Source organism: Xiphophorus couchianus, chromosome 19 (assembly GCF_001444195.1).
Source record: "Xiphophorus couchianus chromosome 19, X_couchianus-1.0, whole genome shotgun sequence".
NCBI lineage: Eukaryota > Metazoa > Chordata > Actinopteri > Cyprinodontiformes > Poeciliidae > Xiphophorus > Xiphophorus couchianus.
Genome location: NC_040246.1, coordinates 3,642,031 through 3,668,581, shown reverse-complemented (window position 1 = coordinate 3,668,581; position 26,551 = coordinate 3,642,031). Strand labels below are relative to the sequence as shown.

The 26,551-nt window shown below is 43.0% G+C and overlaps 3 protein-coding genes across 6 annotated transcripts in view; 2 read left to right on the top strand and 1 right to left on the bottom strand.

The window, feature by feature from the left end:
• Positions 1-130: 130 nt before the first annotated feature.
• pygl (phosphorylase, glycogen, liver) lies at positions 131-11,040 on the top strand. Its single transcript, XM_028001208.1, has 20 exons — positions 131-592; positions 974-1,075; positions 1,155-1,233; positions 1,530-1,633; positions 2,236-2,367; positions 2,482-2,593; positions 3,578-3,660; positions 3,744-3,881; positions 4,680-4,772; positions 5,076-5,222; positions 6,321-6,484; positions 6,726-6,840; positions 6,952-7,053; positions 7,961-8,108; positions 8,961-9,019; positions 9,100-9,241; positions 9,338-9,545; positions 9,635-9,769; positions 9,863-9,929; positions 10,443-11,040. Exons 1-20 carry the CDS (start codon positions 350-352, stop codon positions 10,629-10,631), a joined length of 2,562 nt encoding a protein of 853 aa, XP_027857009.1. The 5' UTR covers positions 131-349; the 3' UTR covers positions 10,632-11,040.
• Positions 11,041-11,089: 49 nt separating this feature from the next.
• Positions 11,090-16,763, bottom strand: LOC114134538 (monoacylglycerol lipase ABHD12). 2 transcript variants are annotated; one of them, XM_028001212.1, is made up of 12 exons: positions 16,318-16,763; positions 13,979-14,081; positions 13,673-13,792; positions 13,510-13,540; positions 13,375-13,420; positions 12,717-12,843; positions 12,571-12,608; positions 12,038-12,117; positions 11,648-11,730; positions 11,469-11,547; positions 11,248-11,381; positions 11,090-11,165 (listed from the first exon to the last, which is right to left on the bottom strand). In XM_028001212.1, exons 1-12 carry the CDS (start codon positions 16,418-16,420, stop codon positions 11,132-11,134), a joined length of 978 nt encoding a protein of 325 aa, XP_027857013.1. In that variant the 5' UTR covers positions 16,421-16,763; the 3' UTR covers positions 11,090-11,131. The 2 variants fall into 2 exon arrangements, with proteins under 2 accessions (XP_027857013.1, XP_027857014.1); XM_028001213.1 differs by lacking the exon at positions 16,318-16,763 and having other exon boundaries at positions 13,868-13,982.
• A 1,138-nt stretch (positions 16,764-17,901) lies between these two features.
• The window catches only part of LOC114134534 (ninein (GSK3B interacting protein)), a 28,626-nt gene continuing 19,976 nt past the window's right edge, over positions 17,902-26,551 (top strand). For 2 of the 3 annotated variants that reach the window (XM_028001205.1, XM_028001206.1), the window contains exons 1-4: positions 17,902-18,185; positions 21,460-21,672; positions 24,240-24,333; positions 25,149-25,321. In XM_028001205.1, the coding sequence (XP_027857006.1) occupies positions 21,481-21,672; positions 24,240-24,333; positions 25,149-25,321 (459 nt within the window). In that variant the 5' untranslated portion in view covers positions 17,902-18,185; positions 21,460-21,480. The remainder of the gene's footprint in view (positions 18,186-21,459; positions 21,673-24,239; positions 24,334-25,148; positions 25,322-26,551) is intronic. The other variant, XM_028001204.1, reaches the window with a different exon arrangement.

The window sequence follows — 26,551 nt, the reverse complement described above, 5'->3', positions numbered from 1 at the left end:
CAGACCCGTCTCTTCTTCCCCTTCCCCCCACGTCGGCCTTCCTCTAAAAGTTGTGATTGAAATTCAGCTCAGCTGACCTGCCCGGAGTGTATCCTCTCCGCCCCCGTCTCTAAAGTAAAGTAAAGTAAAATAAAGCTCTGACGGGGAAACGCCTTCCTCCCCCTTGTACTCGCCAATGAAAACCAGCCCGAGGAGGAGACTCCTGCGTGAAACCTGCGGCTGTGTTCCCCCCACGAAGACCAACACATCTCTCCGCTTCACTTCTCTTCGCTCCCAGTCGGGTTGGTTCGGGTCAAGGCTCAGAAGCGCTTCCCTCCAGCAGCAGCAGCAGCAGTAGCTCCGGATCAGCATGGCGACTCCTCTCACCGACCAGGAGAAGCGGAAGCAGATCAGCATCAGGGGCATCGTGGGAGTGGAGAACGTGGCCGAGCTGAAGAAGGGCTTCAATCGCCACCTGCACTTCACCCTGGTCAAAGACAGGAACATCGCGACGCCCCGGGATTACTACTTCGCCCTGGCCCACACCGTGAGAGACCACCTGGTGGGCAGGTGGATCAGGACGCAGCAGTTTTACTACGAGGCAGACCCGAAGGTAAAAAAAATATTAAAAAGTTCTGCACCCAAAGTAGCCCTCAGAATGTATTTATTGTATGAAATGCATGTTCAAGGAGCGATCCGAGCACAAACCTTTAAACAAGAAAACTGGGAATCTTTAGTACCCAGCCGCTAGTTTGTGTTGCATAAAGTTTCTGGATTACAAAGAGGCTTTGTATTTTCAGGTCAGTGCGTCAGGTTCACATATTAATCATTGTTTGTTCAGTGGAAGGCAGGACTGTTCCACTTACGTTCATTAGTTTTTACAGCTCTAAACTGCATTTCCTGTATATTGAAGTTATTGATGTATTTAATGCTAAAAGCCCCAGACTGTTTCAGATTTAATTTCCCCTGTCTTTTATTTATTTTTTTACCCCAGAGGGTGTATTATCTGTCCCTGGAGTTCTACATGGGCAGGACGCTGCAGAACACCATGATCAACTTGGGCTTGCAGAATGCGTGCGACGAGGCCATCTACCAGGTCAGGTGGCTGCATTCAGTTGCCGAATCCGAGCAACTCAACGTTGTGAGTTTGCTGATTGGAAACGTTCTCGCCGCAGCTCGGCCTGGACATGGAGGAGCTGGAGGAGGTGGAGGAGGACGCGGGTCTGGGCAACGGAGGCCTGGGCAGACTGGCGGGTGAGCAAACGTCCTCAAAGCCGTCTTTGAGGATGAAAAGTGGGATAGAGGTTACTTTAAGAGCACATTCCCATTTTGAATCCGTTGCAGTTTTTGCTCCATCCTTGTCTCCAGGCTCTTCTCCAATAAAGCTGCATGTCTGCTGAACATGTGAAGCAACTCTCGGCTTGAGAAAGTTTGCGACAGATGGTGGAAATGAGCAAATATGCTGCTGAAACTTCACCTGCAGCACCACAAAAAAAAACCAACAGTTTTTATTTAACTGTATGTAATATTTGAATTCCTTGCTATTGCAGCATGTTTCTTGGATTCCATGGCGACCCTGGGACTCGCAGCGTATGGTTATGGCATCAGATACGAATATGGCATCTTTAATCAGAAGATAAGAGACGGCTGGCAGGTAATTGTTCTTCCTTCTTTTTAAAAAAAAAATAATGATTTGAAAAGTGCCTGAAGCTCAGCTGTGACAAACACATTGATTCCTCCACCTTTATCTTTTTTAAAAAAAGCAGGATTCCCTTTTAAAATTTGACAGAGGCTAAAGTTGAGATGAATTGGGTCGGAAAACATCATAAGTTAATTATTGACAAAAGGAACTGACCTTAGCATGGCTAAGAGGGTCAGACAAAGGTTTGTTTTGGGAATGACAAAACAAACCTTTGTGTATCTTCTGATAGGAGCCTGCAAAACTGCAGGCTTCTGCTGTTTTTTTGCGTTCCGCCGGGTTCTTTGCGGGTCGAACCCTGTCAGTGTAAACATGTCCCCCTGGACTCTGAACTGCATGCGTGCCCGTTGTGTATGGACGCAGGTGGCTGAACCTGTGCGCCTGATATCTGCTGCTAGCGAGAGCTATTATTTACGTCAAAACAAAAAAAAATGCGATTGCGGGCCGATGTAAGAGCTGACCTTGCTTCCTTGTTTCAGGCTGTACGGTACAAAGAGGTCAGATAAGGCCGAGTTTGTTCTGGGACTTTCACTTATCTGTCACCTTCCGCGCTGTAGGTGGAGGAGGCAGACGATTGGCTAAGGCACGGAAACCCCTGGGAGAAGGCTCGTCCCGAGTACATGCTGCCTGTCCACTTCTACGGACGAGTGGAGGAGACGAGAGACGGGCCCAAGTGGGTTGACACGCAGGTACTTGGTGGCAACTTCATAGTGGAAAGGATTTGCATGAATTTGGGTTGAACGAGAGTAAATGACCTTGTGATGCGGTCAACCTGTGACATCTGTCTGGGTTTTCACCTGCAGGTTGTTTTAGCAATGCCTTACGACACACCCGTTCCTGGCTACATGAACAACACTGTGAATACGATGAGGCTGTGGTCGGCCCGTGCGCCCAACGACTTCAACTTGAAAGACTGTAAGTCCAGGAGGATGTCTCGCTTCCATGCAAAAAAATATTATACGTCTTTGGCAAAAGAGTTGCACAATGTGCAGGGCTTTGCAAAAGTATTCATGTCCCCTGACTCATTTGGCACGTTACATCCGCATCCTTCAGGGTGTGTTGTTCGACTTTGGCACGGTAGACCACCGTAAAGTCTTGTGTAACTGAAGTAAAAGGAAAATGGCCAGCCTTCTTTGACTTGGTTACCTCTAAATTCACTCCAACCAAGTGTCTTTCGTAGTCGGTTGTCTGAATGCAGTGGCTCTGAAAGAAAAATGACACCATGAAGACCAATGAACACATCCAAGACATATTTGTCCACTTCTACTACCAGGCCAGTCAATAAAGGGCTTAATCTGATATGCAGAGACTATATCCAGGGGAACTCTTTGGAGGAGTTGGAGACATCCACGTCTCAGGCGGCAGGATCTGCATTAGGACACCCAGTAGTTTAGCGGTTTCCCAAATCTTGCTTTGACGTAAGAGTGGCACTTAGTAAGCGCTCTTGTCAGATGAGACCAAAAGGAAATGTTGGTGAAACATGAAGGTGTGGGTGATTCTCTGAATGCTGCAAAATCTTTAGATTGACTGATTGACTGAGCTTGACTTATTTTGACAAGAGCAGTCTGTAATTGTGCAAGTACCCCAAAGTTAGTCAGGTGTTTTTGAGGGTTGAATATACATTTTTGCCACACTTAGTTTGTTTTGTTTTTTTAACTGTAAAGATTTATAAATGTACAATTTTCACTCCTCTTCACAATTCTCCACCATTTTATGTTGGTCTACCACAATATACTTATAATAAAATAATTTGCTTGTGTTGTGGAAAAGTTTAAAGGTATTTGTGCTTCATGTGTGCAAGATCAACAGAAACGTCTGCAATTGTGGTCACTTCCTCTCTGCCACATTTCAGGGTGTTTAATTTTTGTTTAAACCAAAACCAGTATTTTCTTTCTCTAGTTAATGTAGGCGATTACATACAGGCTGTTCTGGACAGAAATCTGGCAGAGAACATCTCGCGAGTCCTCTATCCAAACGATAATGTAGGTTCACCTTTTCGTGGCCAGCAAACCATCAGATGTTTTCCACCTCGGTGTAACTTTATGCGCTTGTTCCTGCGGTTCAGTTCTTTGAAGGAAAGGAGCTCCGTCTGAAGCAGGAGTACTTTGTCGTGGCAGCCACACTCCAAGACATCATCCGCCGCTTCAAGACCACCAAGAAGGGCAGACCGAGCCGCACCACCTTCGATGCCTTCCCGGACAAAGTGAGAACTTGGAATCAGTGTCGCAAAAGGCGGGGCGGTTGTCTGTCTTTAGCTGGCGTGTTGCTTCATTTTGTTGGTTGGTTTGCAACATCGTGTCAGCATTTCCTCTTTGCTTGTGTCTGTTGCAGCTGCCGAAGCTGCGAGGTGGATGACGTTTGTCAAGTCATGGTTGCCTGGTTTTAAAAAATAAGTGAATAGAAAGGGATGGGGGGGGAGCAAAATGATCCACGACGGTGTATTGGGGACATTGTAGGAAGAAAAGAAAAGAGATTTTCTGCTAAGAAAAAACAGTCATTTTCCAGAAAAGCCTAGGAAAATTCTGAGCTCCACAAGTAGAAAAAAAACAACCTTGAGATTAATCTAGAAAAAAAACTCAGAAATGTCTGAGTTTGGAAAGTCAAAAATGTGCTAGAAAAAACAGACTTGTGTTTCAACAGTTGAAAACTTTCGAAAAGGAAAATTTCCAAAACTCAAAAAAAAAAGAAAAATCTAGAAAATTTGAGGTTAAATTTTTTTTTTTCTGTTTTTTTTTTTCTAACAAGTCTTTGACTTCTCCAATTCAGAAATAGTTTTTCCAGAAAATTAGAGTTTTTCTGGCAGGAATTTATAACTTTTTTATTTATTTATTTTTCTCTGTTCCCTATCTACAATGGGCCTATTATGCTCAGATCGGTGACAGATCGATTTATTCGTGTATTTTCCCCTCTTGTCTATTGCACTACGACTTAAAGCTGAGTTCAAAAATCCACATTGCTTTCCAACAGCTACAGTCGGACCTCACCGTTTCCTGTTTTCCAGGTCGCCATCCAGCTGAACGACACCCATCCTGCCATGGCCATCCCCGAACTGATGAGGATCTTTGTGGACATTGAGAAACTCGACTGGGAAACGGTGAGTTAAAGTCGCCTTCGAAGGTCTCTTGTTGGTCTTAATCATCAACACCAACCGTGACAGGAAGTGGAAATTAGGAAATCGAGAACAAGTAAGGGCAAGCAATGCGAGCTGTGGTTAAAACCGCAGAGCGAGAGGATGAAACGACTGCCTCCGCGATTGCTGAATTTCAATCTGCGACTTTGCAGGGGTTTTTTTTGCAAGGAGTAAAATAGTCGCGTTTGTTTTGAAAGTCTGGTTTTTCTCCTCCTGATTATTAAAAATGCGACACTTAAACGAGAGCTTGTCCCTCCTCCTTCGCAGGCCTGGGACCTCACCAGGCGCACGTTTGCCTACACCAACCACACCGTCCTCCCTGAGGCCCTGGAGCGCTGGCCTGTGGAGCTGCTGGAGAAACTGCTGCCCAGACACCTGCAGATCATCTACCAGATCAACCAGGCGCACCTAGACGTAAGCATGCCGCAGCAGAGACGCCGAATATCCAGCAATCGACAAACAATGTGTTTTTTGTTGTTTTTTTTTATCTTCTGAGATATGAAACCATGGGTAGGGTTGTGCAAAACATGACATTTTGCGCATGTATTTAATTGAGTTTTCCACTGATGGCGGACAGGATGACGGATTGATAAATTGTCCAAATTATTGCGATAAATGATGCTTTTGAGACCGTTTTCGAGTAACGCAATGAAAATGGCACAATAATGAAACTCTGTTCTTTCAAATATGAGAGAACTTAAATGTTGTGAGGAACACTGGAAGTGGAAGATATTTCAAATATCCACGACGAGGAAACAAAGCAACCGAAAGCCAGAAATAAAACGGATTAAAAACGGCAAACAAAATTGTATTTCAGGCAACATTACTCGTCAGGATGGAAGTTATCCAGCTCATTTTAACTCGGCGTTTGATCAACTGATTTATTGCGAGGTCTTGCAAATCAGAATCTGAAAAGTGTGGCTCGCATTTATTGTTATTATGAGCTGTCCTGAGTCGACAGTCTTATGGTGAAACTACAGTTGGAAGCTTTTTGAGGCATCTGCACATATAAAGGCAGCAATTTTAAATTGTAGCCATCTATAGTCAACTGAATTTAGGTTTTTACTTTGACTGGACCATTGTAAAAAATCATAAATCTGCTTTGATCTGAATCACCCCTTTGCAGTCTCAATTCTGGGCTTGTGTGTTTGCTTTTGAAAATGTGTGTATATATATGTGTGTATATATATATATATATATAATTTTTTTTTTTTTGTCGCTCCATCATGAAGGCCAGTATTGTAGCGTACACCCGAGTTGAGTCTTTGCAGCTCCCCCAGAGTTACAACTTGCTTCTTGGCTGCTTCTCTTAGAAATTCTTGCCTTGCCAATCAGTGTAGGTGGATGAACACGTCTTGGTAGGTTTCTAATTACTCATACAATCAATCCAAATAAAATTTAAATGTATAATTCTAATGCGAGTTAAAGGACTGGATGCTTTTACATGTCACCGCTTTTCCTCAACTGTGAAGCTTGAATATGTTTTTGTGGGGGGGGGGGTTGTTCCCATAGAAAATTGCTGCTCTCTTCCCGAACGACATCGACAAACTGCGGAAGATGTCTCTGATCGAAGAGGACGGCTGCAAGAGGGTGAACATGGCCCATCTGTGTATCGTAGGCTCTCACGCCGTCAACGGAGTGGCTCAGATACACTCCGACATCATCAGAACCGAAGTGTAAGCCTTTTGCCGACGGTCGACTGTGATAAAAGTCCCAAGATTGGTCAGAAGTGTAAAAGAGGTGATCTAAAAATAAATGTCGCCCTGTTTTCAGCATATTGGCAGAGAAAAAGAGAAAACCGTCTGTTAAGTTTAGATTTTGTTGGCTAACCGGCTGAAATCCAACTGCTGCTCATCCAGATGGCAAATCCTAACTTTTCCTCTGTTTTTGTTTATTTTTTTTATTTTATTTTGTCAGGTTTAAAGACTTCAGTGACCTTGAGCCGGGCAAGTTTCAGAATAAAACCAACGGCATCACTCCCAGACGCTGGCTGCTCCTCTGCAACCCTGGGCTGGCTGAGCTCATTGCTGAGGTTCGACACGTTCTTTAGTTTTACCGCGCCTCCGCAGCCAATTGGCCTCCAGGAGGTAAAATCCTCTAAACGCGTTTGACTAAATGCTAATGTGATGTGATGTGTTCTCAGGTCATTGGGGAGGACTACGTGAAGGACCTGAGCCAGCTGAAGAAGCTGAATGACTTCGTTAACGACTTGGCCTTCGTCCGCGACGTCGCCAAAATCAAACAGGTGGGTCCGACGGGTCTGCTGACATTTTCTCCTCCAGTGTGAGCTGAGCTGGTTCAGAGGAGCCGAGAGAAACGGGGGAAAATCCCATCATAAGATCATCAATTAAGGGGGCAGTGTTTGAGCTTTGCATCATTATGTTATTCCCTCACCAAAAACATAACCTGGAGCGTTGCTGTGATTCTTTCTCGCACGTTTAACAAATCCTTTAATCTCCATGGCAACCATTCAGCTGCGCAAAACGCCTGGGGAGAAGCGAGCCCCGCCTTCGAGACGCTGCTCCTCCTCAGAGATGCGGCTTCGGCCTCATAGAGCAGCCCTGCCCACTGGGCTCCTTCAGACTAGCCAGCAGCAATTAGGAAACGCCTGGTGGAGCTGAGCATCGGCTGAGCTCGTTATAGGAGCTACTTTTGAATGAAACGCTAGTTAAAAACTTTGCTAAGGGGTTAATAGTTGTGATGGCTTTCTGACGGCGGAGTTTCAGAAAGAGCAGGAGTTTCTTAAAGAGACGGAGGCCCAATTTTTAGGCGTTAAATCAGGAAGGAAAAATCTTTTCCCGTCATGTTTGATGTATATTGCATTTGAAGTGATCATGGCTACTTAATTGTGCTATAAAATGGCACTAAGTGACTGGGAAAACACAAAGAAAGTAACGCCCCTTTAACCGGTCGCTGCTCTTCCTGAGCTATTTGTCCTTTTTAAAAGGTGAAAAATGATCAGAGCAGAAACGATGAGGCAACAAATCATGGGAAACCACATCTTGGTATTTCTGCACATCACGGCACGAAGAAGCATCTCGGTCTAATGAAGCCGGGCGTTGCGACGTCGCGCCGCGTGTCCGGGCAGCGCTCTCCTGACTCGGCGGCTTTCACGTCAATGACTCCCGTTGTCGCGTCGCCTTTCTCCACAGGACAACAAACTGAAGTTCGCCCAGTTCCTGGAGACAGAGTACCGGGTGAAGATCAACCCTTCATCCATGTTCGACGTCCACATCAAGAGGATCCACGAGTACAAGCGGCAGCTGCTCAACTGCCTGCACATCATCGCCTTGTACAACCGTAGGTGCAGCGACGAGTTGTTTTGTGTTTTTTTTTATTTTTATTTTTTTTACTACTGAGTCATTAAAGGTTTCGCAAGTCAAGAATCTCTGAGTGATCAGTTGGATGATGCAGTCAGACGTTTCCTGATGAGGAATATTCCACACCCACCTGGAGCTTCGTGTCAAAACAGACTTGAGGAATGCACCCACTGTGATCAGCGGTGGGAATTTTCCACAAAGCTGCAATAAACAGAGAGGCCGGGGTTTTTGTTGTTTTTTTTTCCGTTTTTGGACGGATCTCAACAGATGTGCTGCATTCACAACGCTCAAATTCCAATACTTTGTGGCTTTTCGTGTGACGGATGAATCCAAACTGGTGCAAAACTGTGTTCATTCGTGCAACAACTGAAAGAAAACGATGAAGGAACTGGAGCAGTAAGAAGTATGAACTTATGTCCATCTAGTCACAAACAATGAGAATTAGCTGTCTTACTCAGCAGACATATTTCAAAAGCAGAGCAAAATATCAGCTTGCTCCATGCCACATCTTCATCACAATTTTCTAATTTCTTTTAAATGCAGAAATTTAGATTGTTTTATATCTCTGGCAAGATTGTCCCATAAACTAGCGTCTTCAATTGAAATGCATTTCAATTGATTCACTGTTCCGAATCAAAACGTTTCCCAAAAAAATCTGTTCCTTTTGAAGTTGTATTTGTTTTCTCTTTTTACAAATCTGTTTTGAATGCTGCTTCTTTCTTCTTCTTCTTTTTTTAATGCAGCCTCTACCTCAATTTTAAAATGCTGCACTCCATCGATTCAGCTTCATTCATTTTAAACTTTCGAAATGTTCATCTTTTGTTCCCATCAGGCATCAGGAAGAACCCCAACGCGCCTTTCGTGCCGCGAACGGTGATCGTCGGCGGGAAGGTAGGTCGCGGCGCGCGCGACGGAGCTGGCACTGAGCAACGCGACCGGAAATGAACGATTCGCGTTGTCGTCCTCCGCAGGCCGCGCCAGGATACCACATGGCGAAAATGATCATCAAGCTCATCACCTCGGTGGCTGATGTGGTGAATAACGATCCCTTGGTTGGAAGCAAGCTGAAAGTCATCTTCCTGGAGAACTACAGAGTTTCTCTTGCGGAGAAAGGTATAAATTAATTTTTTTTTAAAACTCACTTCTGTTGGAGAGGAAAAGGAAATGGTGTCACTTTGTGATTTATTTATTTTTTGTTCTCCTCCTCAGTGATTCCTGCCACGGATCTGTCGGAGCAAATCTCCACCGCCGGCACCGAGGCTTCGGGGACGGGCAACATGAAGTTCATGCTGAACGGCGCGCTGACCATCGGCACCATGGACGGAGCCAACGTGGAGATGGCCGAGGAGGCGGGCGAGGAAAACCTCTTCATCTTCGGCATGCGGGTGGAGGATGTGGCCGAGATGGACAAAAAGGGGTGAACGAGATAAAAAAAAAACCCGCAGCGGAGCGGAATTTGAAGATTTCTCTTTAAGGATCAGGTTTTTTTGTTTTGATGTTTTTAAGGTATGATGCCATGACGTACTACAAGAAGATCCCCGAGCTGAAGCAAGTGATGGATCAGATCGCAAGTGGATTTTTCAGCCCCAAGAACCCGGAGCTTTTCAAGGACCTCACCGACATGCTCTTCAAATACGACCGGTGAACGACTTTACTTTTCTTTTTGTCATTCTACTTATATTTTTGTATTTAGTTACATTCTTGTTTTGGGTTTTTTTTCCTTTCTCTTTTTAGATTCAAAGTGTTTGCAGACTTTGAAGACTACTTGAAAACCCAAGAAAAAGTCAGCAAACTCTATCAGGTAATGTTTTCTTTTTCTTTTCTTAATTGTTTTTTCTTCTGTAGTATTCAATGCTGACAGTTTTCTTCAAAAATCCATCTTTTAATTTCAGTACATTCCACTGATGGGGGGAAAAATCAAAAGGTTCCCCCAGCAATGATCATTAAATTGTCTACTTACTAATTGATCATCTGTGACTTCCTTGTGTTTTTTATTTTTTGTTGTTCGGGGTGTAACTCTGATGCCCACCACGCTGGAACTAGAGAATCCATATTTATCTCGCCATCATACACTAAGAGACACCCGGAAAGATGTTTTTAAAAATGTCGTTTTAAATAACTGTTGTGGATACCAGGATTTGTGCCATTATTTGTCGTTTTGTTTTTTGCCCCAAACAGAAACAGAGTCGCACAAAAAAAAAAGAAGTTTTCCAGCAAGAGATTCTGCTTCTGCCATTACAAATCTTTAATTTTATTTACCACAGGTTTCCAGATTTGTTTCTGTTGCACTTCAAACGTTTATCTCCTCTATCAGGATACAGTGGAGTGGACGAAGATGGCGATCAAGAACATCGCGGCGACGGGGAAGTTCTCGAGCGACAGAACAATCGCAGAGTACGCCACCGAGGTGTGGGGGGTGGAGCCGACCGACCTGAAGATCCCGCCTCCCAGCGAGCCGCGGGAGGCCATCGAGGAAACCGTCAAGGCTCTGAGGAAAATGTGAAAATGTTCCTCGCCTCCTGGCCTGCCTTTTACGTTTACAGAACAGAGCCTTTATGCAACACATTACGTTTTTTTTTTCTTCTTCTGTGGCGCTAGAAGAACGCACATGCACCCCCCCCAAGTCAAAGCACTGTTACATTTCTTTAGCGCCAACACATTCAGTCTCCGAGGGGCGGAAAAGCCCTGAGAACTCGCCTCAACTCTGACATTCCTGCGGATCGGGAACGGTTGCAGGATCCAGGAAGTTAGATGGATATCAGGGACGCAGCAGTTAAAGGCTTCTTCTTTTTTTTTTTTTTTTTTTTTAACATTTGTTTGAGTTTGTGTCCTGTCCTGGTAGAGAAACCATGTTTAGAATCAAAAAATGCTTTTGAAAAAGGAGTTTAAATAAAAAAAACAACACACACACACAAAATATATGTTCTTGTGGTCTGTCTATAATAAAATAAAACCCAAAACTTAAGTCAAAATGATTTATTCCTCTCTCTCCCCCCCAGACTTTCATCTTTCTCTCTCCAAGTTTTGTAGAAATTTCCTGCAACACAGAAGAGTGTGGATTAAATTCGAACACCGCCGTGATTTCTGAACACAAAACTGGTGACGACGTCCCAACTCACTGCACGACGCCTGCCAAGTCGCGGGCCGAGCAGATGCGGCTGTGGGACAGTCCGAGGTTCGCCCCGTAGGAGATCATCTGCACTCGATCGCCCGTCTCGGATTCCCTCTGGGCTCTCAGCGATATCTGGTACAGCTGGGCCCGACAGATGGAAAGTGCTTGAGGAAAGCGGACAGGAAATTTAGAGAGAGATGGAGAGAGACGGGGGGAAACCCGCCGTACCTTCTGACCCATGTGAAACGGAACGACCTTGTCGTCCTCCGCATGCAGGATCAGGAGGGGGCTGCTCAGCGTCTGCAAACTGCAGAAACGACAGCAGATGTCACTGATGATCAGGGCAAAAAAAAAAAACAAACAACCCAAAATGTTTTCAATCTGGTTTTGTTTCAAGGAAAACCTACTTTTTATCATTGGAAAATGAAATGTTGATCCTTTCCAGAATGTTCCAAAGCAAACTCTCGAAACCCGGCAGGAACATGTACAGCTGGACATGTGGGAAGAAGCGGCGAAAGAGAAAATTTAACACGGTAAATAACTAATAAGTCAACTTTTGACAATTAAAGTTGCAGAGAAGTAGTAGGATGCAAAACTGTCAGGTATAATACAGGTATAGTTTGAAGATCTTATATAGTCTACATCTTCTCTCAAAAGTCTATTTGCTATCCCACAAGCAACTAAAACAAGAAATCCCAGATGACAAGCAGCAATGTCCATCTTTAAATAACCTCGGCCGTGTTCCAGTCAGAACCTGGGCGAACCGACTGGAGGTTCGCCACGGGTCGACCTCTCACCTTGGCCAGCCAGTTATTTGCTACGACTTCTCCAATTCTCGTGTACGGAGCTTCCAGGATCAGAGCGTCGACGGCAGAACCTGACGTGCCAAAAACACGACTTTATTTATTATACAAAATAGAGATCGGTGTTCATAAAAGTACTAATCTAAAGTCATGTACAACTGCTATTGGTAAATTTCACACAGTGAACCTTACCCTAAATAAACTGGTTCTTATTTAGGTGAAAGGGAGATCATTACAACATGCACAGATTTATTTTTAATATTGTCTGTCCACCTTGCACTTTACAACCATCCGTGTCCCGATTTCTGACACAGAATCTTGAATTTTTGGTTGCAACATGACAAAATGTGTCCAGCACTTTTTTTCCCAAGACAATATATTTTAAAAGCACTTTGGACCTCGACAGAAGTTTGCATACAGAGCGGGAGATGACCAGAAGTTGATCACTGTATTTATTTTTATTTTTTTCATTTTGAGTGCAGCGTAACAGCCGTCAGCCAAAAGGCCTCACCTCAACTCAAACCCACCTTGTTCTTGGATTTTCACTGCAGCGTTGGTTGCCACTCTAGGGGGGAAAAAAGAAGAAGAAAAACCTTAATTGGGTATTGTGTCTTTGTCATGAGAAGCAGTCTGAATGAATGAATGAATGAATGAAGCTCAGAGAGAAACTGACCCAGAGCCCAGAGAGTGTCCCCACAGGCAGATTATCCCTCTGCTCCGTGCCTTTGCCCACTGGTGCAGGTAGAGGGCGTCGTTGGTCAACCCAGCCTCGCTGGGCTCTCCGGAAGAATCTCCAAATCCTCATTAAAAGACACATTGCAGGCTGAAAGGCCGATGATGTTAAATTATCTGGGTTTATCGGGTTGTTTTGTGTGTGTTTTTTTTTTTAGGCCAAATGTAGGAAAGCATGCTGCATTACTTTCAGTTTTAGTGTATTAATCTCTACTTTCAGAATCACAATTAGGAGAATCGTCAATAATGAGGTTCCACGAATTTGGGCTCAATCTAAATTTATATGGCTGGATGGTGCAACAGTCTAACTCTGTTTCCTTGCAGAAAGAGGTTCCTACATTCAGATCCAGTCTTTTTGTCTAGTTTGAATGTTTTTTTCCCCCCGAGGTATTCTGAAATTTCAATTTAAAAAAAACATCCATGTTGGTCCCTATAGCTCATGACTTGCATATAAACTATAAATATAACTAGACTGAAAATTAGATGTCTTTTTCCTTACAGCAAATAAAAACTAACCTTTTGAAATTACTTTATGAAAAGTGCTACGTAAGTAAAGTTTTACTTTCTACTCGCTTCTGCAGGGTGTGGGTCTTCCTTACCTCTGTAGTCTAAAGATAAGACGTGGTATCCTGCAGCACTCAGGATCTACAAGATTAGAAAACAATTTACGTTCTCTATTAAAGCTCCAAGACAACATATCTACACCTGGAAACAACTTATTATTTTACTCAAACCTTCACCAGCTCCACTCTATGACTGATCGCCCTGCAGACACGAAAGGAGAGAGACTTTCAGACTCGTCTGTTCCAGCCAACAACAACCAAGGCAACCGTCTAATGCCCACTAGACTCTAATAGGATCGTTTCAAGGATGCGTATCCTTCTGCACTTAACCCACCTGGTCCCTACGTTGCCATGGAGGTAGATGATAACAGGACGCCCGTCTCCCAGGGCCTCCTGGTACCAGTCGAGATTCCTCCCAGCGGCAGCCTCCCATTGGCTGGCAGGGAGCGTGTGCCTTTGAGAGAGAGAGGGAGTGAAGAAGACAAAGAGAAACTGAACGGCACAAACAAACAGAGCTCCAAGAATATACAGCGGGTTTCCATGAGTGGGGCCTCGTGCAGCCATGATGCCTCTGTTCACTCAAGAGCCGCCTGGGCCGGACGAGAGCGCCGACGCACTGAAAGAGCTACAATCAGCCTACCACACTCCCACCGAGACGCCCTCCTCTGGGCTCAGGTAGAAGTTGCAGGTGTGGTTCAGGACATCCTGAGGTCTGCGGAGATCCACCGAGTATGGAAGCCTCACTGCAGGTGAGAGCGCAGCAGGTCAGCGCTGCAGCGTTTGTAATGGCAGCTTCACCTCATACACACACACACGCCCACGCCTGCACACACACACACACACACATACTGCCTAGAGACGCATCTGTTGGAGCTATTTATTCTTTATTTCTTTATCCATTTGAATTTTGTTTGTTTATTCTTAAATTTCTATTTTGTGTATTATTTACAGGTTAATAATTGTTGATTCTATTTATCTTTTGTTTTATTATTTTTCTTATTTATTCTTTCTGAGTCAGACAGGAAGTAAGGTGGGTCAGTCCACTTTCTATAAATGTCGGGGCCTGGTAAAGGACCAGCAGGCATTTGGGTTTGGGGCCTATGGTTTTTTTTACCAGAGCAAGAGAGGCAGCATGAGAACAAAGGAAAGTTTGAACTCTGTAATTGTTTGCTGATATAGAAAAATAAATCATCCAGAACAATCAACAAGTTTGGACATTGAACCTTCTTTTGCCTGCGTACAGAAACGTGACCCCAGATTTTTTTTACGTCATCATGTTTTACTGGGATTTTATGTGCTGCATTTAAGGGACTTTTTAAAAAAATATATATTTTTTTTTATTTATTTACATTTTCACATTTTATGTCGTTAGAACCAAAATGGTGAATTTATTTTTGTGAGTTTTACCTTTGGGAGATTTTATGTGACAGACTGATTGGGGAATAATGAAAAATTAAGGCCGTTTCCAAAACATTTTTTTTTTAATAGAAAAAGAAAAAATCTGATAGGTGTGGCATGCACGTTTTTTTCCTGCCCCTCTGAGGTAATTCCATGTCGACCCATTAATGATCGCTGCAAGGGCGTTCGTGCGTTTCTATTTTTGAACATCTATTCTGGATTGAAACATTTAGCCAAATATGCCAGTACCCATCAGATCAGATGGAGCGTCACTGTGAATATCTCAGGCACACTTAGGTCTGGACTTTGACTAGATCGGCATTTCCCAATTCCGGTCCTCAGGCCTCCCTGCCCTGCATGTTTTAGGTGTTTCCCTTCTGCTACACACCTGGATTGAATATATGGGTGATCAACAGGTTTCTGCAGCACTTGATGGTCATGCAATCATTTGAATCAGCTGCTCTGGAATAGAGGCACATCTAAAACATGCAGAGCAGGGAGGCCTGAGGACTGGAATTGGGAAACGCTGGACTAGATCATTCTAACACATTAAAAAAAAGTTTCATGTGTAGCTCTAACTGTAGGTTGTCCACCAGAAAAGTGAACATTTTCTTTTAAAATTCTTCCACCTGGTTTGTGGGAAGCTGCATAAATCCTTAAATGGTTTTAATTTAGACACTTCTCCATAAGGGCCGCGTTGGTGGAGCGCACTGCCAGTAAATCCTCTTGTTCTCCCGATTTTCTGCTGACGGAGGGAACAAAACTCCATGAGATGTTGAACACGTCCGACAGTTTTCACAACCTCACCTTCTTCTTCATGCTTCTCCACTGTTTTATTCATCCCCAACCCTTCTAGTGCGCTTCTTCGTCTTCACTAATGTCCTCTAACAAAACTGCCCACAGCCCGATTGATGCTGAGATGAAATCACTCACAGGCCTGGAAGTCTCTATTTTCTAATTCGGTGACTTCTGGAGGCAGAGTAAAGGGGGTCTACATGTGGCCGAACAGCACACGTTTCAATTTTTATGGTAAAATGTAAAAACTCTGGACTATTTTACACGCAATTCACTGTTTTGCGTGACTCTGTGTTTGTCCAGCACTTCAAATGCCAATAAAAATAAAAAATAAAACACACTGAGATGAGGTTTGTGGCTGTAATGTAACAAAATGCAACACGTTCACAGGGTGTGAGAATCCTCTTGCAACTCGGTGAATAATTTTCTAGAATAAATGCTGTAGAATAATTTAAGTTTAAATCTGTGTCCTGTAGTTTATGTGAAAATCTGATTTTTTTATTTTTTGTATCCCACTGGTGTTGGTGGAATAACTACTGGAAAACTATTATTTTTTGGATGTTTATGAGAACAATTTTACAGTCCCTGCAAATGCAATGACAATTTACTAACTTGCACACAACAAGTTAGTCAAGGTGGCATCCTCTGTTTCTGCATAAATATTTACCATCGTTGCATGACGTATCCGGTCTGCCTGCTGGATAATGTATATGCGTAATTTTTTTTATTTATTTTTTTGCCAGCGTAATCCTCTGGCGTCCCATATGAACCAGGAGCAGTACTTACGCAGATGAGAGAAAATGGCATAGCTCAGTATCCAGGGAAACAGGTAGAGAAGAACAGGCACCGAGACGTACGCAGTCAGCAGGAAGGACAGAACTTTCTTCATTCTTCTCCTTTGGAGTCCAGATCAGGTCCGCCCTTTGCTTTTTGTTCCAGCTTGGGTTTACCAACAGAAGAAAAAACAAACCCCAGCAGCAGTGTGGCGAAAGGCACGAAGAGGAGGTCAAAGTTCAGCTGTCTGCCGCTTGTTCACGTTTCACACAGGGAGGCGGACATGCACAGAAAACAAACAAAAACAAAAACCACAACAAAAAAAAAAAAAAAAAAAAAAAAAACCTCCGTCTGCCAAATTCTGCCTACTGAGTATAAAGATTGCAAACAAACAACCAGTCCAGTTAAGAATACGCGGTCAAACGACGATTATCGAAACTACGCGAACGCGGCTGACATTACGCAGCAAAGCACTGTGGGAAGTGAAGTTCTTTGGCACAAAGCGGCGCAGATTAAATGTGAAGGAGATAAATGTTCATTTCGTTCACTGTGAGAACATTTAGCATTATTTTATAGCAGTTTTCAGCAACAACGATTTTATGTGCTGAGTGACTTTTATTTAGCTCAACATTTTTCTTCAGAATGTGTTTATAGCCACACTTTGTCGTTTTTTGTGCTACAGCTGGGCAATTTTTAGCCTTTAAAAAAAAAAAAAAATCTTTTTATGCAGATATTTTTAAGCACATGATGCTAGCATGCCGCCGTTACATTATTTGTTTGTTCTGCTAACTTTTTTTCCTTCATTGTGATAATTATTATACTGAATATAAGTTTATCGATCATAATCTGCACGGTGGAGTATTTCAGAAACGGCGGATTTCCTGGGACTTTCAAACATAACACTCTTCAGAGTGGACGGAGAATGATCCGAGAAAATATCCAGCCTGTGGCAGTTGGGTGGTCCAAAACGTCTGGTTGATATAAGATTTCAGAGGATAATCTGGTTCTAGATCATAAAGTGAATACACTTATCTAAACAATGACCATGGAGCTTGTAGAATACAACCTCTCCCGCTGAAAAAATATTGAAGCAAATGAGTTTCAGCAGCAAATGACCAAAAACAGCGGATTATTTAAGCTACATACAGTACTTAATCAGCCTTTTCCATCAGAAAAACTCTGTTTTCTAGTGGAAAGAAGGTCCCAGGTTCAAATCTTAAATATGGACGTGTATGTAGATGGTTGTCTTCCAATCACATGGGTAAAGTGTGGCAATAGAGAAAATAAAACGTCTAAAATTCCTTTAGTGGCTTTTGGTTTTAATAGATTGTAAGTGGGCTCCCGTTTGACCTCCACTTTGATAGTAAAAAAAACCAGTGGTGCTTATTTTTGGACAAAGAGACACATCGCGAGAGAGCAAATGTTGTGTAGGAGAGCAGTGAGGAGAAAGCTGGTAAAAAAAAAAAAGCAGGTGAAAGTTTTACAAGACAACATGGTGCCTTGTAAACCGAGCAGTTCCGTTTCCGTCCACCAGGGGGCTGAAGGCTGGCCCCCAGTCGCCGCCCCTTCCTCTATCAGGCGGTTTTCAAAATCCGCTACAAACCTCTGGAGGATGACTGCACAGCCAGAGGGAGTCGAGGAAGGAAGCGAGTCAAGAAAACTTTTTTTTTTTTTTAAATCCGCACTCTGTAATGTTTCTCAGGAAGCAGACGCTCCTCACCTCACACTGTCAAACAGCCGGAGAGGATAAATGACCTTCCAGGAGAAACGCGGCGCTGTCAGCAGAGAAATGTTGTGAACTTTTTTTATTCTAGAGACGTTTTACTCCAAATATTCGCGTCCGAGAAGGAGACAATTGCTAACCGAGTTTGGGGGCTTCGGTGAGTTTTTCTTTCTTTTTTATTTCCCCAACATTAAAACCTTTGTGGGGAATTTTTTTTTTTTTTGAAGTTTTATTGCGTTTTTTTTTTTTTTAAATATGAAGTTAGCGAACACTTTCCTTCAAACATCCCCCTGTAAAAAAAAAATTAGCTACGTTAGCATAGCCCATGACTTTTCTCTTAACTGGTTAGGCTTGTTAAACTAGAAGTAATACGGACTTTTAGGGTTTCTTAAAGCGTAGTCATTAAAAAAAACGTGCAGAATAAAGCTGCACTTTCACAGCAACGTGGGGATTTTTAAATTATATATATAGCTCCAATCACTTTAAAAAAATGTTTGATAGAAAACTGCTGGACATTTGACACTGTTGATATATAAACATTGTCGTCCTTTATTTTACTTTGAAAAAGTGTTGCCGAGGCACTTCTGATGCAATTTAATTTAATTTATATTTTTTAACTGGTGCCAAGATCATTTTGACTGTGCAACTAGTGCCTTGTGACTTTTTATGTTTTGTTCTGTTGTTTATGTTGGGAGTTTTAAGCCTTATTTTTTTATTTCACTGCAAACTAAAAGCTTCATCTCATCCTGTAGAAGACGAGAGAAATCTGAAGTGATTATGGTTTGTGTAAAATAATATTGCTGACGCACGTGCTGGTTGGAAATGCATTGATATTGACATAAATGCATTGATATGCACTGATGTCTAAATTGGAATAAAGTTGGATAAAATATTAAGTGCAGAAACATGTTTGAGTTTCTCGACTTTAGTTCTTAATTAATTATCTCTTGAGATGAAATGCTACATTTCCGTGTTGCATTGATTTTTATATTTCATTTACCAAACCAAAACCTTTTTTTTCCTACTCACCAAGCGTTTTGGTTTTTGAGTTATTGACTCTGAACCCACAGATGATTGCATACTAGTTGAAAATTTTAAATTTGACCTTTGATTTATTTTGCTCCTGTTCCAATTTTGTCAAACCTGCCATTCACAGATCAGAGCCGATCCATGTAAAATCAACAAATACAGTTGATCAGTGCGTCACCAGTTAGATGCTGAACAAAGCATGGGTGACTTGAAGAAAAGATGGAAAATTATTCACATTATTTGCATTTTCTGTATGATAATCGGTTAAGATTTGACATGTTCCAGTCGTGTTACCGTATTAAATAGAAGTAATTTTAGAGTGTGTGTGTGTGTTGTGGAGCAGCCCTCTGTTGCTTCACCGTTATGTTTTTGTTTTGTTTTCATCGTGAGAACATATAGAAAATACTATCCAGCAGTGGGATTTGTGTTCTGAAATGTCCAGAATGTCGTAGGACCCGTTAGGGGGAGAAAAAAAAGGGGAAATTTGAAGTGAGAAAAGTCCAAAGTTGAGAAATTAAAAAAATCTCTACCTTCATTCTTTTTCTGTTCTCAAAGTTGTTCTCTAAACTCTGTGTCCAAACAGAGTTTGACAAAGTGATGACAAAGAAATCATTTCCGTGATTGCAACCACACTCATTTTCAAACGGTTGAAGTTTTGGTTTGTGTAACACTTGCGTTCACTCCTCTCTGAAGGTTCGGTCTGTAACGTAATTTTGTTTCAATTGGTGTGAAGTTTAAAAACCCCCAATGACACACAAAGAAGTAGAATAAAGAAGAATTTGGGGCGTATCATCATTTTTTTTAAAAGCCTCATATAAAATGGTGCTGCATCAGCAGGCTGTGGGGTTAACGCATGAAGACGAACACGTTTGAGTATTTTCCTGACTAACATCTGCTGGACATAATGAATGCAGTTACCTATCAATGCTGGGGTGTGTGTGAGGATTAACCTCATTGTTATGACTTGGACCGGGTGATTCCTCTGCGGCGGCAGCTGTCGTCCCCGTAAGCAGCTCTGATGGTGAAGGTCTAAGAGCTAAATTGGCTTAGAGGTCGACTGTAGAAAGTAAAGCGAATCTGCTGTGAATTCACATATATATGTATAGTTATTGATTTGTTTAGTTTCCTCATTATTACACAGATTCCTTGTGTTTGCTTACGGAAGCCCCTGAAATGTCCAGATGTAGGGTCCTGATTGATTTTTTTTTTTTTTTTTTTTCTGTGAAGAGGCGGCTATTGTCTGTGGTGAATGGAGGGGATCCCACGTCTGGAGAGTGGGGGACACCTGGCCTGCCCGAGTGCTTGATGATCTCTGAGAGCAGCTGGAAAAGCAGGAGGGGTCGGCCGGCGCGTGCGTTGTAAAAAATCCCAGAGTGGGGCGCTATTTATTAAAAACAGAAAGCAAGTAATTGTGAAGCTACTACAAAGAGGAAACAAAAAACACAAAACAAATTATTTTCATCAATTTGATCGTATGCTGGGCTAGGGTGAGAAATTCACAGAGTAGGATAATATTGAATTAAAATGCGATAGTATAATGGTATTAACACACCATTTGAGTCAAAAATGCAAAAAAATATGATAGGAATCTTGTCTAAAGCAGAATTAGAACAATAATTCCCATAGCTGTGAAAGCAATATATTGATAAATACAGTTTTAATGAAGTGTATGCTGTATTTAGATGCACAGGCTTGAGCAGAAATGTTCAGTGTGTAGCCGCTAAATGAATCCGTTGCATTCGCTGGTGTTGCTTTTCAGTGGAAGCAAATGAAGCGTCAGAAATGAAAGTGAAGAACTTGATCTGCTGGTGTGAAATTTACGGTGTTGACCAGTTTGTCCTTGTGTAATCTCTGCTAATCGCTGCATCACTTCCTGGTGCTTTGTTGAAAACTCTTGATTGCAGACGGTCACCATGACGGAGATCGAGCAGGTTTACACGTCTGTCCCATGATCACACTTTTACCTAACAAGGTTATAGCTGACTCTTTTTACCTTCAGGCTGCATCAAAATGCAGTCTCTCAGTTTCAGAAATGGCCATCACTGTCAGTTCACCTGATTGTATAATCGTTACAATCAGATCAAGTAAAACCATCTCTACAAATGCTGCTGAAGGCGTGTGTCTGAGTGTGTGTGTGTCTAAAGCTCAGTTCCTGAGCAACGTTTACCTGATAGTCTCATCATTCTAATCGGATTACCCAAAGCCTCCGCCATAAATGACGCTGGAGGAGTTTGTGGCGAGCTCAGTGGCTGAGCGCCGCGCCTCAGATGAAGGCGACGTCGGAAAACTTCGCCGGTGGAATAGATGCTCCCCTTCTGTTTGTAAGCCGCGTGGCGTTGGCGAGCAGGAACGCTTGGTTCTGTGAGCTCTTCGAGTTGAACCTCTGTCTCTGTCCGCTGCAGGGCAGGCTGCTGTCCTGTGGGATGGACGACGGCCAAGGGCAGGACGACTCCGAGGAGCGCCTGAAGGAAGTTTTTAACAGTTTCGACAGCAGCGGCTGTGGCTCCCTGAGTCCGGAGGAGCTCTCCGACCTCTGTCAGTCTCTGCACCTGGACGATGCCGCGCCAGCTCTCATCCACTCTCTGCTCCAAAACCAAGACCTCTTCACTGCCAGGGTGAGCAAAATCCCATTTGTTTTGCTCCCTTACAAGTCATTTATAGGTAGGTTTTTAAGCTAACCTTAGCAGCATTTTTGTAACTTATTTTAGAGTTTAGATCCAACCTGACTGGTTAATTTTAATCATAGACCCAAACCAGAACATTTTATTTTAGTTAAGATTTTACTGCTTCTGTCTTTAGACTACTATTCAAGTAAGCAGTGTAGCTTTTCTCTCTTCTAGCTTTTATTTAACACCTTCCAGCTCCATCTTGTCGCTTGTTGTGAATCAGGTGCAGATCTTCGGACTGATAGGATTCTGTCTCCACCGCTGCTCGAGCGGAGCGGCGTGCGCATGCAGTGCGCTGCGCTTGTTACAGTCTGCACCCTATTTACTTTCTTTATTTCCTCAACAGGTTAAACTCTTCCTCTGCACCTCTATTTAGACTGTCATAAGTAGATCAACAAACTTTATGTGGCGCTTATTAGACATGCGAATCCCGACCCGAGCATCAAGCAAATTATTCTAGCCCAAATCAGCCTGAATTTCAACTTGGTTTGCCATAAATCTAAAATCAAATTCATATTTGTGTTAAAAGTGAAATCATAATGGTCTTAAAAATGTCCTTATATGCAATCTGTTGGATCTTTCAGAAATCCTGCATATATGAAAGTAGTTTCCCCTTCTCTGCATTAAGCATATCTTATCTTACTATTATTTTTTTTGTAAAGGTTTTATTGGCTGTAGTGGCCTTTATTTGAGCGTTATTAGACAGGAAAGTGGGTAATGAGAGAGGGGGAAGACGTGCGGCAAAGGTCATTAGGCTGGGATTCGAACCTGTGACCATCGCGCCAAGGACTCAGGCCTCCACATTTTTTTGTGCTTTACCCCTGCGCCACCGCAGCAAGCATACCTAATCTTTTTTTTAAATTATTATTAATACTATTATTACATGAAATAAACCCAAAGCCATTTCTAATAGAGTTTCATATATATCAAGTGGATCATCGAGGCGAAAGCTGTAATGCTCCACTTGTGAAAGTAAATCTGTTGGGTCTCGCCTCGACAGCCCCGTCAGATTTACAACAAACCCCAGTTCTGTGCGCCACGCTGTTGGACAGCCCATGTTTCAAATAATAAAAACAAGTATTGGTCGTTTCTTTTGCCTTCCCGAAGGAAAACCTCTGAACTTAATTGGCTGCTTACCCACAACCCCCTCGCCTCTATACGTTCTGCCGCTTTGTTTGCCGTCTTGTTGAGAAAATCTCATTCAGCGCGTCCATCACCAAGACGACCACTCACAAAATCATTCACGTGTTGTGTGTTTTGAAGCAAAAGCATGAGTCGAATATGAAAAACTCAGTGCGTGTTGACTGATTATCCTTTAGTCATTTTAATGTCCTTGGATGAAACATGAGTGTTTTCTTTCTTTATTTTTTTGTTTTTCCAAAATGCTTGCCTCCACTCTTTCTCCTAACGTTTGGTTTGTGTATAAGCGTGTTGCAGACGGGTGGCTATTGTCTCGCATGTGCGGGTGCATGCGGGCGGGGGGTGAATGTTAGGTGAACCGACCGCGACGCCCAACAATGAATGCCAAAAGAAGAGGGAGAGAGAAAGAAAAAGGACTCCTAAAGGCGCCAGCCGTCGGCCTCGGAGGCACAAAGAAAATCAGCATATTCAGGGTTGGCAGCTGCTGATTGTTGAAGTGTGACCTCTGCTGCTCCTGGTTGAGGCGTCTTCCAGACAGTCAAACACATTTCAAGGGAATCACGGCACAGCTAAGGAATTTTGATCAGCTTTCTCTTGCAGAGATGCATCGCTTAAATTCTGCGCAATCTGGAAGTTTATTTATAGCTACTACTTAGGCAGACTTCTCAAGAATCTCACTTTAGATGTAGTTTTTATTTTTAGCCTACAAAGCCTCATTTGTCTTCCTTGTTTTGCTTACTTGTAGCATTTAATCAACGCGCTAAACTTCCAACGCGCACACAACTCTGGTAACTTTACCTCAGGCTTAAAGCAACCAGAGTTCTTCAGAGTAATTTTCTGTTTTTAATCGAATGCCACGTACAAAATAAGCTTCCTGGATTCAGTAACAAAAAAGGCATCGAGCTGCATATAAGAACACAGCGGAGATTTCAGGGAAAATGAGCAAAAGCGGCACACACAAGCAGCTGTTTGTGCTTCCTCAGGAATGTTTTGCGAGCCAAGTTCGTCTCATCGATGCATAAATGCCGCATCACCTGCTGCCTTCACTGCAGATAAGTTAGCCCCACCATTCAGGCACATGCAGTACTGCCTACACCGTCTAATTTTAGTATGAGGTCAGACTGCAAGCAGCGTTTCTGTTCTGATAAAGCAAAAAAAAAAAGAAGAAACAAGCTTATGCGGTGCAGTTTAGTGGAAAGTTTGCATAGAAAAATTTAGGCACAACACAACCTGATTTCTGGGAGTACATTTTCTGAAGGCGATCGCCGTCGTCCTCACAGTTTGCTCCCATCGTGTCTGGGGGATCACTGAATCAAATTCTGACTCTATGGGGTTAAAAATGCCTTGTGTTTCACATATTTGATTCTTATTTTCAGGTCGACTTTGACCAGTTCAAGCACGCTCTTATCCTGGTTTTGTCTTCGACCATTGAGCCTCCTCAAGCCGAACAGGAACCCTTGCCAAAGCCAGGTAACGTCTTTATTTAGAACAGCCTCAAGTTAAATATTGAACTCAAAGACTCTAAACGTGGAGAAGGCGACTGGTGAGGCGGAGCAGCCCTTATGCTGACGCAGCTGCACATCTCCAGCCAACTAGCTGACTGTCGTGTTTGTGCGTCTTGGCTCGACTTCTGCCTCACGTGATGCAAAAATGATTTCAGGTCCACATCGTCTCGCTTTGTGTCAACTGTCTCAGTCTAGGATACATTTTTATGTTTTGATGAGTAATACTGACAATCCCGTCTTGAACTGCTAGAGTAAATACAGGCCTGTCAATTGTCACGTCTCAGTGGAGAGACTAATATTTGCGATTCCGGTGAATTTCCTGGAAATAATGCGTCTGTTGACCTGTAATGCGATGCAAGCGTCGCTGAGAGAATGGGAACATCTTGCTGTAAAAGCATTATTTGGTTTCTGCTTTTGCAGAAGTTGGCAGCTTTAGAGAAGTGGCCACTGAAGGCCTTGGGTAAATATTAGTCACAGGGATTATTTTTAGCGTTTTTGTCTGCATTTAACCTGAAGAAGTGGCAATAAATAAACAGTTCTCTCTTAAACACCTCAGATTCGAAGGTCAAATACAAGAAAATATGTTTTTCCTATTCATTAAATGCGCCATAAATAGGAATTTCTAACATTTTCTGCCTATAAACAAGCGACCACTTTTATCAAAGAATATACAGCACATCTGTACTTTCATCATATCTGTTTTTTTATTTAATTTTTTTGTAAAAAAAACAGTAAACTGTGCTATAAATTGCTACTTTTCTTGTCATGTTGTCACCACAGAGTCTCCTGAAATCCAACCAAAGTTTGTGAAGCGCAGCAAACGTTACGGCCGCCGCTCCACTCCAGAGTTCCAGGAGCCCGTTTCAGACTTTTCTGAGGTTACTAACATTAACCCAGCCAACGAGGACGATTTGGAGGACAACTATGACTCGGCTGTTCCCAGGAAGCGTGAGGTAAATAGCTAAGGCTCCCCCATCCTGCCGAACACATTTGGATGCCTTTCTTATCGCCTCCTGTCCTGTCCTTGCCTGTACTGCGTTAACACGGCAGCCTCTGCCAGGCGTTGAGGCTGTATTCTTAGCTAATCAGCTTAGCAGCGTTCAGAGTGGGTCTTTTAAAATGCGAGGTAGACGCTCCGGCGCAGGATTCACAAGACACTGATTGCGTAAGCAGTCGGTACTCTCTGTAAATAACGTTGACATAATTGCTGTTTCAAAAGCCTTGGATTATCAACACGTAACCAGTGTTGGCTGCATTTTTTTATGACCCGCCGCTGGCCGCATTGAGTTTTGTGTCAACTCTGCATGCTGAGAGTCTCGGGTCTTTAAGGATAGCCCTTGTAAGTTTTGTGCTTTGACGTGAGCTAGCATGTTTGGGTTGAATCTATCTGCCGTTCGTTGATTATTCCTCAGGGGACATGGATGCTCCATCTTTAATCTGAATAAGTCTGATTTCTTCGCCAGAGGACGAGAGATAAAGATGTTTTGTTGAAGCTAAAATTGCAAAGTACAACATCATCTCCCAGTAGATAAAAAGTTCCTAAAGTTGATTCTTTGTTTGGCTTCTTCCCAGTCAGAACCCAACTTCTGTATTGTCCAACATGTGGAAAATTAAACCAAATTAAGTAAAAGTTTTGATTTAAAATGTCAGGAATGGTATAAAATTCTAATCTACATATTCCCGTAACATCCTGTTTTGACTCCGCCCCTGATGCCTGTAGACAAACGCACTCTGAGACGCTGAACTGAAGTGTGTCGTGGTATTAACTACTCAAGGCTCCAACAATTGATGATGTCTGCCGCTGTGGGTCAGCAGATGGGTGTGGGTCATGGGGGGGCTGTGCCACAGAGATTGCAGACCTGGTGCTGTGGGTGGAGGAACAATGAGCTCCAGCGACCCCCACCCTCATGGATGCCTCCACTCCATGTCTCAAAATGCCACTGGCAGAATCCCATCTGCTCTCTGTTCCCGCTGTGACGGCTTCCCAAACAATAGAGGGCGACTCTGGGAGTAGATTTCAGCTCAGGAGGTCACACCTGGCCAAACTCCCTTTTTAATAGTTCTTGAAAGCAGAAGACTTTGTGTGAAATCAGTTGCGAGTGACGACGGCAAGTATCTGAAGATTAATTTGATTTGCCTTTGTTTTTGATGTCCCACTTCATATAGGGACCCAGACAATAGCT

Coding starts and splice junctions, on each gene's coding strand:
- pygl (XM_028001208.1), top strand. CDS start 350: ATGGCGACTCCTCTCACCGACCAGGAGAAGCGGAAGCAGATCAGCATC. Junction 8,109..8,960: donor CATCATCGCCTTGTACAACC/GTAGGTGCAGCG, acceptor TGTTCCCATCAG/GCATCAGGAAGAACCCCAAC. Junction 9,546..9,634: donor GCCGAGATGGACAAAAAGGG/GTGAACGAGATA, acceptor GATGTTTTTAAG/GTATGATGCCATGACGTACT.
- LOC114134538 (XM_028001212.1), bottom strand. CDS start 16,420: ATGAAGAAAGTTCTGTCCTTCCTGCTGACTGCGTACGTCTCGGTGCCT. Junction 12,844..13,374: donor CTTATCTTTAGACTACAGAG/GTAAGGAAGACC, acceptor TCTTTTAATGAG/GATTTGGAGATTCTTCCGGA. Junction 11,382..11,468: donor CGTTTCACATGGGTCAGAAG/GTACGGCGGGTT, acceptor TGTCGGGCCCAG/CTGTACCAGATATCGCTGAG.